The 14,423-nt window shown below is 39.5% G+C and overlaps 1 protein-coding gene across 4 annotated transcripts in view; it reads right to left on the minus strand.

The window, feature by feature from the left end:
• The window catches only part of pde5ab (phosphodiesterase 5A, cGMP-specific, b), a 111,031-nt gene that overhangs the window by 4,371 nt on the left and 92,237 nt on the right, over positions 1-14,423 (minus strand). For all 4 annotated transcript variants that reach the window (XM_039609283.1, XM_039609282.1, XM_031728238.2 and 1 more), the window contains exons 14-19: positions 11,591-11,716; positions 9,962-10,056; positions 9,781-9,868; positions 5,057-5,157; positions 4,257-4,334; positions 3,806-3,869 (exon numbers count right to left, since the gene is read on the minus strand). In XM_039609283.1, the coding sequence (XP_039465217.1) occupies positions 3,806-3,869; positions 4,257-4,334; positions 5,057-5,157; positions 9,781-9,868; positions 9,962-10,056; positions 11,591-11,716 (552 nt within the window). The remainder of the gene's footprint in view (positions 1-3,805; positions 3,870-4,256; positions 4,335-5,056; positions 5,158-9,780; positions 9,869-9,961; positions 10,057-11,590; positions 11,717-14,423) is intronic.

Raw genomic sequence — 14,423 nt, forward strand, 5'->3', positions numbered from 1 at the left:
AACCAAATGCAGAAACATTGAAAAATTGAAACATTTTATGAGCTTTTAGTTCTTAAAAGGCAAATTCTATAACACTAAATGTAAAAATAAACACAGAGGCAAACTAAGCTTTAGAGCAGGGCATCTACTAATTGGAACGTTGGTGATTTGATCCCTAGCGGCTCTAGCCTGCGTGCCAAAGTATCCTTAGGCAAGATAGTGAATGCAAAGCTGCTCTCTGATATGTTCATTGGAGTGTAAATGTGTAGGAATTAGATATAAAGCAAAGAAAAAGTGCTTGTGTGAAGGGACGAATGACTGTTTTCAATACTCAGAGTACAAAAGTCCAATATAAGAATCAATCCATTTATAATTTGCTCTGAGAGTATCAATTTTAAATCCTCATTTATTGTTGGACAGAAGGCTAAGTTGGGTGAATTGTATACTATGCAAGTCTTAGTGTCATTGTAACCTTGGAAACTTTGTGGCATAATTATGGCAGTTTGAGTTGAAGTACAACACATTAATGAACATCAAAAGAAAGAGGTCTGCAACATGGACATGACTAAATGCTTATACTGCTGCTGGAGGCAGCATTGTTAGAACATTACTATTGAGGAAATGACTGGGAATAACCCAGACAAACTGACAAAGACAGCCTGTGTGACAGCTGGAAGGAAGAAGGAAAATGAAACAAGTGAACAGTAAGAGCAATAACAAGAGCTCCCCCAAAAGTGTTCTCAAGTTTTTAACATAGAGATGAAGATAGGCTCAAGCTCCAATCAACATCACTCTGTGTGCACGTGTTGCTGAAGCCGTCTGCAGCTCTCGATTGAGTTGGTGGTGCTGCAGGGAACGTCAGTACTATGATGCAGTTGTTAATTGTTGAGACTAAGAAGTTTTGCCTTTACTTCCTCCAGGATCTATGAAAATATTTTAGCAGTGCTTTTGGAGGTTACTTTCACAAACTCATATCATTTCTTTAACCCTTTCATGCATGAATCAACAACCTCAATCAGGATTTTTCTTAAGTATTTTTATACATCTTTAGGCATGAAAAAAAGATTTTTGAACTTCATTTTTTTAAACAGGTACTTTTCAAATAGTTTTTTACATGTCCACTTAGGTGAACAACATCACCTTTGGAGTGTGTGGCAGAGTAAGAAATGACACATCACTGTCCAATGTAGTGGTTTATGTGCAAGTATACCATCAACACTGACACAAATACAAGAAAACAGCCTTTAAATAGCTGTCCACTGTAGTGACCACTATGGGTGAAAGGGTTAAAGTAAAGCACTGTTTGGCTCTTTGGTTATTTAAGGTCTTCAAAATCAAAAGTGGAAAGCAACCAGAATGTATTTGTTAAGTAAGAAAATCAAATGATATTAAAAATGCTATATTTGTAAATTGTGGTGACTTTATTGCATTTTTTAAATACAACTTTTTCGTTGTGATATTTTATGTTGTTAGGTCTCAGTGATAACCTTAAATGATTATAACGATTTTGACTGATTGAAAAAAGTATGACTGGAAGTTTCAGATTTAGAGTTGGTGTCGGACACCAGTTATGGGATTACAGAGTATCTATTTTTTCATTTTATGGATGTTGTAGAGGCTAAGCCTCCGCTTGAAGCCACTGAGGTGTTCGTTGGCGGGGCTGACGCGATGCCAATGGTATGAATGAGCTTGTTAAACTGTTACACTTGCTACAATCCAATAACTCTAGCCGTGCTTATCTTGTTCATTTAGAGTCTTTATTCCACTTCCATCACTTTCATTTTTTTGTCAACAGTTCTCTTTATCCAACACCATTTATCATAACAGCACAGCGGTCACAAACTGTGTGTTTGCTTCCTCCCGAACAACAACACACCTGCCGCTAATTACGTGTGTCTACCTTAAATACATTCCCATAGACACACCATATCGTAAAACACAAAAGGTGACCCCTAGCAGCATAGATAAGGGGTACCAACACACAAAAAAGGCGTCTAAATAGTTTCACTTCTAAAAACAAAAACAACATTGCAGATCAGCCAAAATGCTAGGAAAACACCATTAGAATCAGACCAGAGTCCAAAACCATTGGGTGATGTCACAGTGAATCTTTATATAAAGTCTATGGATTGAAGCTGTAAAAGTAAAACAGACCAGGGAAGGAGGGGTATGGGTTTAGCGCAATCTGTTAATGAGGACCAGGTGATTTGCCAGAGTGTGTGTAAGCCAGGGAACGTATGTACTTGTTTGTTGCCCTGAATGTTTTTTTCAGAGATGTCATCTGAGGACAGGGCCCAGCTGTTTTTATTAACAAGCTCTCATTTATCAACACTCTCATACACACACACAGAATGTTTATCTGTATAACAATTCCTCTGGGCCTGAGTTTCCTAACAAGGCACAGACTAATGAAGGTCACTGGGGGACAGCAGGGACACTACAGCATTGAATATAGTGCACACTCACGTGCGTGTGTGTGTAATAGGTCAGTGATTAAGAAAAAAAGAGTAAATAAGGAGGAGCTCTGAAGGTAATTCGAGTAAGAAATTGTAGGATCAGATGTGAATAACAAAGAATACATTTTAAGGCACGTTGCACCTCAGTTCACAGTCAGCAGGGCCCTATTCCAGGAAGCTTGTTATATAATATAATATATAATTTTTTATGGTTTCTGCTGTTATCATTTACCCAACTTGAATTTTCATAAGATGAAGCTGGAATTCTGTTTCTTAATGTTTGATTTGTTAAACATAATTATTCAATTGAGACAAAATGCAGGTGACAGAAACTGAAGATAAAACCTGGGGCGGATCCACCCTCGAGTCAGCTTTTGCGACAGTCTGACTATTTTCTTGTTCTAATAGTTATTCAGTAAAAATGTAATGTAATGACAAAATGTAACAAATGTACTTGTGTTCCTTCCTTCCTTTGACAGAATTGTTCTTACTGAATGAAAATGCTGAATGAGATTTAGAGAAAAACTCTGCTTTAATGTTGCCCATTTTAACCATTTATACTGATAAAGCCTTCAGCTTCCAGGCCCCTCTTCAGTTTGGATTTCTACATTTAAGAAAAGACTTGAAACTTTTATTTTTGATAAAGCTCATAGTTAAGTATGGATCAGGTGACCCTGAATCCTCCCTTAGTTACACTGCAATAGGTCTAGGCTGCTGGGAGTTTCTCATGATGCACTTCGTGTTTCTTCTTTACACACCTTTTTTGATTTCATTTCATTTAATCATTAGTTATTATTAACTAATGAACGAATGAATGAATGAATCAGGATGTCACACAGCCAGCTCAGTGCAGCAGAAGGGGAGGAGTCAGAGAGAAAACTTCTGCTAGCAAGTTTAGTTCAGACTCTGTTACCCTAGTAACTGACACAGAGTTGAAGTTAACTCTCTTTCCCTGAGTTTCCCTCATCTTCTGCAAAGCAGAAGTGTTAACTGTCTTGATACTAAGGAACTTAATTCCTTTTTCTATCATCAATTTAACTAAGATTTAAATTATATTATACAAATTAACTAGCAGTTATAATCTATTTGTAAAATTGGGTTTGTTTGCTTCATTTTTCATTTTTGACACATTTTTTATTATATTTAAATACATTTTAATACTTTACTCATTGCCATTTTTCCTTTATATGTAAAGTGAGTTACAGTTTCAGCTGTTTTTTAATATCTCATAGAAACACTATGTAACTATAGAAAGTCAAAATGAGGGGATGTGTGTGTATACCACAGTAAAAACATAAATACACAGAAGAGCAGCGTACCAGCATACAGACAAAGAAAGGATGAGTTTGTTTTTTTGGTTTTTTTTTTACCCTTTTTTGTACTGGCCAGGGCTTAGTGATGGCAGAGATGTCACATGCAGTCATCAGCATTGACCTGAAGGGGGTGACAAAGTTACAGACATTAAATTTCCACAGACACACTAGTTTTTCATAGCAGGAGAAACTATGGAGTTGTTACCATGGTATTGCCAGGTTTTAGGTTTTACATATAGCAAAACCTAAAACTGTAGTCTTAACCCATATTTGGCAGCCTATAATGCACAGAATGCCTGCATTGATGGCTAAACCATTTTTCTTGAAGAAATGGTTTCAACACATAACAACTTTAAAAACTATATGTTGATCAATAGAAGTGTTAATCATTACGCTGCCATGGTGCTTTTTTAATTTTCAAACTTTGCACAGCAGGTGGCCTGTCCCTCACAAACATTTATCTTATGTTGATGTAAATGTTGATACAGGTATTTGAGACTATACTCACCTCAGCAGGTCTCTGTGGTGTTCATCCTCCCAAACAAACTGGTTGTTCTTGGTGAGCTCAAAGAACTCCCCTCGCCTCCTGACAGCACACACCCACATGAACAATGTCACAGCAGGTAATTATCCTCATATATAACCCACTTAGCCCCCTAACCACCCACTGTCTAGACTAAAAGTGGGCTAAGATAAGAGCTGAAGTCACTGAGGTAGTAGGAGGGAGTTAAAGAAGAAAAAACATGAATGCATTAAGATGTAGTAAAAAATTGTCACCCCTCTTTTCAGAAGAGTGGGTATACCAACCAACACTGTGAAGACTGAAAAACTGAAACTGAAAAACAATTTTCTGTGGAGCCAACCTTAAAATGCCACCAGTTCAAAAGTACTTGGCAGGTAGATTGCTTGAGTACTTATACAGTCTTTATTTTATTTTCATTTTAACTTTTAGCTGCTCTGGGGCTGTAGACATACATGAGTTCTAAGCCAATTATATTACAAAGAAAGAAAATACCCCCTTTCCATCCACCCACACCACCACACCCACACACACATGCACACTCACCAGAAGAAAGACACAACTTTTAAACACTAAACTTGTACTTAGACCTACAGAATTACTATAAGGAGTGAGCAGTGAGTGGAAATTAAGTAATGAAGACATTAACAGTCACAAGGTGAATGTAATCTCAATTGTACTCAATTTTGCACTGATTAAAAACTATCAGCTTCAGTCAATACGGCTTTTCTTCTTCCATCCTTTTCCTCTCATTCAGTCTCCATTCAGGCTTGATGTTTGGTACTTACTTCATGTACAGGGCGAGGTCGGTGGCCAGAATAGCCCTTTCAATCATCTTCAGAGTGGCCTTGTACTCGTCCAGAGAAAGGCCACTCAGGATCTGGTTTCCCTGGAGAGAGAGGGACAGAGAGAAAACAGTGTAAGTGCAGGAAAAGCTCTGCATGCTATATCATTAGTTATACTCATACTGAGTTGCTGGATGGGAGTTTAATTTTCATGTCCTCACAGTAAGGTAGCAACAGAGCTAACTGCAGGTTTCACTATGGCAATTGCAATGATTGCAAAAAACCTATAAACACATCAAACAAATGAATCCAGCAGAATGTATGTTGATATGTTGACATATCATTACATTTCTCTTTAATGCTGAGCGCTATTTAGTGATTACTTGCATTATGGCTAATCACACTACACATGATAAGGTGTGGCCTTAAGTGGTGTTTGTGAAGTTGGGAGTGTATTTAGAGTTTGCTTTGAGGCTGAACTGCATTCACCAGATATCAACACAATTTCGATCCACCCCTCACGTGTTAACCTCTTCAACATGTCAATGGCTGTAAATAACTTATGAAAGAATAAAGTTACGTTGAAACCAAGCACACCATTGTTTTTCTTGTGACATTACCAATAAGTTTGATGTGTCACATGGCCCTCTTCCTATTGAAAAAACAAAAGTTGTATCCAAGATGGCCGACTTCTAAATGGCCACCATGGTCACCACCCATCTTGAGGAGTTTGCCCCCTCACATATACTAATGTGCCACAAACAGGACTTTAATATCACCAACCATTCCCATTTTATTACGGTGTATCCATATAAATGGCCCACCCTGTACATCTCCTCAATACAGCCATGGTACCAATGTCTTCATTGCAATGTCTGACTTAATCCCGAGCGAGGGGAGTTTACACTTTGAGGAGATTTTCAGGATATGGAGTTTGTTAGTTCAATACTATCTCCTATTGTTATCTACACATCCAGGGTGAAACAGCCATGTAAAAAAGAAATATATATTCAGTTCTCTGATAAGCTAAATATACCTCAAGATTCAATAGCTTGTAAAACCACCTATAGCAATAAGTTAAAGATTATGACTTTATCAGTCTGTCACATAGTTGTGGAGGAATTTTTTCCCCAGTCTTCTTTACAACATTGGCTGAGTTCATTGAGGTTTGTGGGTATTTAATTATGTAAGTATGTATTATGTCATAAGGTGTCACCTCAGCATTTCAATCAGGTTAAGGTCTGGATTTTGATCCACGGCAACATCTTAATTCTTTTATTTCTAACCATTTTGTTGTATAGTGTGCTGGGATCACTGTTCTCTTGCATGCCTCAGTTTTGCCCATTCTTCAGCTATCAGACATCATATCTGACTCTAGAATAAAGTTGACTCAATGACTGCAAAGTTCAAATCATTACCCTTCAACCACTGTGCTAGGCAGTTGGTATGATGTGTTTATGCTATATTTACCAAACGTGGGACTGTGCAATATTGTCAAACATCTCTACTTTGGGCTTGTTGGACCAAATTAAATTGTTCAAGAAGTCCTGTGGTTTTATTCAGATGAAAGTGCCATGTACATAACCTACAGTACAACCTGACGTAAAACTCCCAACAACACACTGGATCAACGCAGCCCGAAACTATAGTGATTGGACTGTTCAGTTGATTCCTCCTGTCTATTTCTGGGTACTTTTTCACCACAATTTTAAAATTTAGCAGTGAGAGAATAACAATATGAGGAATAATAATCATAGCATCAATATAAGGACTCACAAATGTCAGGAATTTCTTTCAGAATTCCCAGCATATTTGTTTCTATGAGGCAGCAATCGCATGTAAAACACTGGGACACAATCACTTGATAATTAACACCACTCACAAGCATAAATGCAATGGCGTCGGCCACTTACATATAGCTTACATCGTAGGCTCCACAATGATTCCCAGCAGAAATCTAAATCAGGCCTTACACGAAACACAGATCAAAATTGGTAGACTCGCAGGAGCTGACTTTAGTCATTGGCAGGAAGTCATAAAACTTGGCCATGGTTTGTAGGTGGAGGGTGGGAAGCCAGTTAGAGATAATATCCTGTTTTTGCACTAGGAACTTTCGCCAGTTAAGGAAATGAGCCTAGATGAATGTTTCCCTCTGCTTAAAATTTTTCAGTGAAGACACACATTATGCTTATTGCATTACACATAAAAATGTATTACTTTATATGCTCAGTATTTTTATTGGATTATGGGCATGCTATTGCATTACCAGGAGGCAGTTATTAAATTATCAGTTTCTTCTGTGACTTTTTCGCAATTTTTTCAGTGTTCCACAATAGAACATAAATGGAAGACTTTGGACATCTTGATGTTGTGGGACATAACACAGAACCTTGTAGATTATAAAGTTTGAAATTATTTCTGCTGGCAGGGAGCCATGTAGGGACACCAGAGGGTGGAGATGGAGCCTCTGGACTGAGTCTGCCAAGAGCTCAGCTGCTGCATAAAGAATGAGCTGCAGCTGTGAAAGGCCAGCTAAAGCCATTTTTTACATAACACTATTGGCGTTGAAATCCAGGTGTGGAAAAATGATCTAGACTCGCTCCCTCTGTTTTCCTAGTATTGTTCTCGTATTAGTAATGATAGTTACAGTCTGTATTTCCATCTCTCAGTATGCAGTACAGTTTAAAAGAGGAGGCATTCTGGTGTAGGCAGTGTTTAGCACCAAAGAACACATTTGTAAGCTTCTTTTGTTAATGCTGGTTCTGCTGCCTGTGGGAGTTGATGAATGTCTGATTATCTAAATGGGCTATAAAACACGACAATACAGTAGAAGATGGTATGCGTTAACAAGGGCTTTAGAAGTATTTACTCATCCATCCAAATCCCTGAAATCAGGTGTTCCAATCACTTCCATGGCCACAGGTTTCTAAAATCAAGCAATGCAGAGTGCTTCTACAAGCATTTGTGAAAGAATGGGTCGGTCTCAGGAGCTCTGTGAATTCCAGAGCTGTACCATAGGATAGCATCCCAGTCGGTATGAAATTTCCTTGCTATGAAATATTCCACAGTCAACAAAAAAGTGGAAGCCACTGGTGAACGACAGCTATTCAGCCATTAAATGTAAGGCCACATAAAATCAGAGCAGGTCAGCGGATGCTGAGGCACATAGTGCACAGAGGTCACCAACTTTCTGCAGAGTCATTACATCATTACAGACCTCTAAACTTCATGCAGACTTCAGATTAGCTCAAGAACAGTGTGCAGAGAGCTTCAGGAATGGGTTTCGATGACATCACCAAGCGCAATGCAAAGTGACAGGCTCAGTGGTGTAAAGGACACTGCCACTGGACTCTAGAGAAGGGGAGACGTGTTCTATGGAGTAACGAGTCACGCTTCTCCGTCTGACAACCCAATGAACGAGTCTGGGTTTGGTGGTTGCCAGGAAAATTGTACTTGCCTGACTGGCGTGGGGTTGTTTTCAGGAGTTGTACTCGGCCTATTAGCCCCAGGGAAGGGATATCTTAATGCTTCAGCATGCCAAGACATTTTCACAATCCCAAACTTGTGAAAACAGTTTGAAAGACATCCATAAAGATATGGATGAGTGTGTTTGGTGTGGAACAACCTGCATAGAGTCCTGGCCTCAATCCAATACTTTTTGGATGAATTGGGATGAATTAAATAAACCCAATAATACTTAAAATTATGAAAGACTTGGCTACTTTGAGTGTGCTCAGTTGAGTTTATTGTTTTTTATTGCTCTATGTATTCTGGAGTACTTTTAATGCATAATCTTTTTCCACATCTAAGAAACCACTAGGGTCCAGTCGGGTCTGCAAGGTTGCTAGTGACATAAGTTTAATCATCAGATAGTAAGCACAAGGGTCTGTGTGGAGGTTGACATGCCTGCCTATTTTTGTGACCAATAGAGACTTGTATATGAAGAATTTAGACCACAGTGCACCAACTATGCTTGCACCCAAAGTAGTGGACTTCAAAAAAGTAGAATAGGACCGACTACTCGGCTGTCAGGTCTTGAGCTGTCTGTGTCCATGACCAAATATCCAAATGTCTTCACTCCTGGCACCAAAAAATATGTTTCTGGATTTTTTAAATATATTTTACCTTTATTTTGGGAAATTTTTAATTAGCATTTGTGGATACAGTGATAAACTTTTCACTGATAACAGTTTACAGAAATGTCCCAGAGACCACACTGTGATTTCCACTACAGAAATGAACCATCTTTAATAAAGATTATGGCAATTTGTCTGCATAAAGAGATTGCACTGGTTTCGCTGTGTTTAAAGAACTTATTACATGAACATAAAAGGTTTTTATTATGCCATCTATGTGAAGCACTGCTTCTCCAAGACAAATTTCCTACGTGGGGCAATAAAGGTTATTTTCTTTTTATGTATCATAGATGATGAATTCCCCTAAATTCTCCAGAATCAAAATCAGAATTTTATTCTGACCCAATGGTTGAACCACACCACATCTTTATTTCTGAAGGCCTTTCTGAAGGGACGTAAGAAGCACGCAATATAAGTTGTCTATTTACACCTGCTGCTTATTAGACAAAGTAAGAAGCCATTCTGTACTAATGTTTTCTCTAATTACGCAGGTGGCAAGTAGAGGGATAGGGTAGAGAGAAGAATGATAATCTGACTAGAAGGCTTCCTAAATATGAGCGCGTGTGTGAGTGAGCAAGTGAGTGTGCTTACAGGGCTGTTGAGGATCATGAGGCACTGATCGAAGTGGTGATGCTCCATGGTGGAGTGGCAGTACAGCTGGGCCAGTGGGTGGTCACTCCTGGAGAAGAAGAAACCGAGGGTGAATAGTGTGTTCCCATGCATGCATATATGATCATGCACACACCTCTGTGACTCATGCTCTCTGATGTACCTCTGTATGTAGGAGTTATTGACTCCTCTGTGGTCCAGGTCATGGCAGAGTGTTGCAATCATTAGAGCCAGCACCTCCAAATCACTCATATAGCTCTGTTAGGAGATGGATAAGTACATTAAGACGAGGAAGGAAGGCGGGAAAAATGGCAGCAGGTTAACAGATGACATACTGCCTCAACAACCAAATGAAAAAATACAGTTGTGTACACAATGCTGTTATAATACACTGCTGTTATAATACACTGCTGAGCACCCACACTGCCAGCAGTGTGGGTGCTCAGCATGCACCCTGGAGTGGACATCAAAGCTGGTTCTGCATATGACACAAAAGCTTTTATGCAGCCAGGCGCCAAGTTTGCAGACAAAAATCACTAGTATTTATAATGGGAATCTTTACATGTTTCCCAAATAATTTTTATTCTTGGCAGTGTACTGGGGTCCTTCAAATCTTTCTGATCATCCATAATAGGGTAAACCATGTATAATTCAGTCTATTAATTGGAAATCGTGTAAAACTAACTTTTTAAAAAATACACTAGAAAGTGCATTTTTTTGCTTTTTTTGTTGTTGTTCAAGGTTGTATTGTTGTGAGATAACTCAGACGTTTCAGCAGGTAACTGCTGATTCATAACTGCATTAGGGATAAATGTGGTAGAGTAGTAGGTGTGCAAACGGCATGGGTATTCTGGAATCCTTGCCAAGGATTATTAATTGGAATTTACTCTCTTTTTAAGAGAGCTGGTTTTTATGGCTCACCTCACCTCAAAAAAAGCCAAAAAACCGCACAAATAACTGAGAAAAGGTGAGGGTTTGGTAGCATTTTACTTTTTTTAAGTTTTAGACTTATGTTTTGGACTTTGTTTTCATATTAAGTTTGGTGAGGTTTGATTTGAATTTGTCAGGCAATGACTACCGGTACTTTTAAAATTTTAGGCACCAGAACTACTTAGTGCATGGTCAGAAAAGAGAATGGTTAGGTTAAAAAACAACCATTCACAGCTCTATTAACTATCTGAGACAGCAAAGTTCTTGCATCTGCTAAAATATTTTCTTTTTCATTGTTACCTCAATACAAGTTCTGTACAAGAGGACATTTGACTTGTGTCACATTGCATTACTACGCATTAAAAAATGATATTAAAAAGGTACCCTTTGCTTTCAAATGTAGTGGCAAGTGGCTCTGACAAACTGTAAATATGTAAAATGTCAATAAAACATGTTGGATTACTTGGGAAAAAAAGTGGTTGCCCTTTGCAGCAAGATTAAGAGTAGCTATGTCTGCCTATATGGAATCACAACACGTTCTCATCCCAACTTGTCACATACTGATGCTATGTGACAAATTGTCGGTATGTTAATCGTCTGATAATGAATAGCTTTGGAAAACACTATCTGATAGGGTTAAGGTTAGGGTTAGGGCTGGAATAGACAGCTAGAGCATGTGTTACTGCCGCGAGTGGCATTCTATTGGATTCAATTGAGAATCCGGAGCGTATCATAAGGACGCCGAAGGGTACCTTTCATGTTACTATGAAATGCTTTGGAATGTGACAAATCCTCGGTATGTTATGTGTTGGGAATGAGAATGCTCTGGGAATCATTGACTATATTTTTTGACTGCACTTACCTGTAAGTGCCCTGACTTGAGGAGCACAAACATGCACTGGGCTGTGTTGAAGGCATGTCTCCAGTTATGATAGGCCACATTCTTCCTGTAGTTCTTCTTCACACTCATAATCCACTGACATAAACTCTGCAGAAGAGAGTCTGTGTTACAAAAATGTTCCAAAGTAAAAGCATATACAAAATTTAATTTGGGTTTGTTCTTTGCATCACCTGATTGTTGAGAGAATCATTCTAAATTAACTGCTATTTCTATGCAGAATACTACCCTGCTTCTATCTGTCTGAAAGTAACTTTCCTACAACAAGGGACACTTTTCTAAGGGGTGAAAAAAAGGCTAAGGCCACAGCAACCAAGGATAATTTTAAAATAATTTAAATTTTGTGTCCACTGAGATACAAACTGTGGCACAGGTGAAAATAAAAAGGTTTGACATTTATGTCCATGATATGATCAATAAGATCTTACTATAGTCAGTGTGGTTTTAATGTGCTGAGCACTTAGAAGATGACTGACACAGACAGCCAAGCCATCATGTCTTTACAAACTAGTACTAGTATAAACTAATTCAGTTAAGATAATAATAATGATGAATTATAAGTAAAATTATTCTCTACAGAATTTATGCCAGAGGAACAATGTTTTTTCAAGAACACAACATGTACAATGGGACCAAAAAGAAAATGAAAAACAAACTAAAGCCGTACATTGTAAGTGGGGTACAATTTTAGCAATTAAAAGTAAAGGCAAATGTGACAAGCACAGTGACTTGATTGTCATTTTCTTTGCCATTTCCGAAAGTGAACACTTAGCAATAACAAAGCAGAGAGCCCTGATGTGCTGGCAGGGTGCTAAGCTACACGCTTGTCAAGACCACACTGTGAGTAAAACTAATTCCAATCTGAGGCACCACGAGAATCCAAATTATTATTCATCTAATCAAATCGGGGCTCATTTTCTCTATAGGAAACATTATAATTTGATCTCAGACTTGAAAGAGCGTCTGTACAATATTAAATATGTTAGGATTGCAATCAAATCATGACTTGTTGTGCAGTTCAGCTTCCAGGGTGTGATGCTCTGGGATGGCCAGTGTGTCAGCTATCGGTGTGAAAGTTAAACTGACAGCCTGCACTTCTGGAGGGCCATAACTTCCTCCAGTCAAAGTTTCTTTTTGTGAGGCCTCTCCCCGCAGGCACCCAGGGGTCAGCCATCAAGAGCAGACTAAGGTGGAGAGCCAATCCTGCCAGTGAACTGCTGATGCTGATGCCAAGAAAAAGTCAGATGAGCAGAGAATTGGGTTTGACAGACAGCGATAATGGAGGGTGACTGTGTGAGTGATTTTTGGAGGGGAATTTTTTTATGTGCATGATACTGTTGTGTTTGTTTAAGTCTCTGAGTTAAAGATGCAAGCAAACACTACACTCTAATACTTCTTCAGCTGTAAATGCATTTATTTGTCTTCCAACACATTTGCTCATAATGTAATGGTTTAATGTTGCTGACAGAAAGCAGGTTGGTTTTTTGCAACAGTTCATTAAATACACTGAAGATAGCTGTAATTTTTGTGGTTTCTGTGTTGCCATTTAAAAATCAAACCTTCTACTCTGAGTAAAAAATCTGTTGTTGCACAGTAAGAGTTGCTACTTTAAGGCTAGTTCTCATAAGTTTATGAATGGTTTGGCTTGCAGTCCATGTACAGTAGTTGAGCCTTAAAAAACAAAGGAGGTGCCATAGGGGTCGGGTGCAATGTATGTCGGGTGCCAGTCAAGGGTGGAGACCCTGGTGAACTGATCCCCGACTGCCGAGGCTGCCGACTGGGACATTGAACGCCAGACTGGAGTTGCCCTTGGTGAGAGGCAGTAGACTGGAGTGGGTATCCTGGTATCCCCTCAGTTTGCTGCCAGTATGTTGGGTTTTTTCCCAATGAACAAGAGGGTTTGTTCCCTGTGCCTCCAGGTCAAGGAACGGGTACTGACTCTTGTTTGCACCTATGTGCCAAATCGCAGTTCAGTTTACCTGGTCTCCTTCAAGTGCCTGGGTGGGGTGCTTGAGGATGATCGACCTGGCAAATGACAATGAGACCTGAAGCCAGTGTTCGAACATAAGGGTGTCGAAAAGTGCATGTGGCACCAGGTCAGTGATCAATTTTGTAATCATATCATCAGATCTATCAACTGATTACCACCTGGTAGTGAGTTGGATTAGGTGGCCGGGGAGGACGCTGGACAGACCTGATACACGCAAACGTATAGTGAGGGTGAGATGGGAATGCCTAGCTGAGGCCCTGGTCCACAAGAGCTTCAACTCTCACCTCCGGTAGAGCTTCGGCAACATTCTGAGGGAGACTGGGGACACAGAGTCCAAATGGTTCATCATGTTGAGCACCTCCATTGCTCTGGATGTTGTAGGGCTGTCTTGGTTAACATGCCTTTGCAATGTCTTGTGGAGATCTGGGGCGGTACCTCTGGATTAGCAGAGTGGGGTGGTGGTTTCCATCTTCAAGGAGGGGGACCAGAGGGTGTGCTCCAAATATAGGGGGATCACACTCCTCAGCCTCCTCAGGATAGTCTATGCCAGGATGCTGGAAAGGAGAGTCCGTCAGTTAGTCAAACCTCAGATACAGGACGAACAATACGGTTTTCATCCCGATCGTGGAACACTGGACCAACTCTGTTTTTATTCTGTGGGAGGTGTTCTGGGGGTATTTTATATCTTGCTATTGTGTACTGGATAGTCTCTGGGTCACCTTTGCATAGTTTGCAGCTTGTGTCCTCTCAGCTGTGGTAGACTGCTGCCACTATGGATCTGGTGCTTAGGTCTTGTTCTTGTGTTGC

Source organism: Oreochromis aureus, linkage group 3, assembly GCF_013358895.1.
Source record: "Oreochromis aureus strain Israel breed Guangdong linkage group 3, ZZ_aureus, whole genome shotgun sequence".
Classification (NCBI taxonomy): Eukaryota; Metazoa; Chordata; class Actinopteri; order Cichliformes; family Cichlidae; genus Oreochromis; species Oreochromis aureus.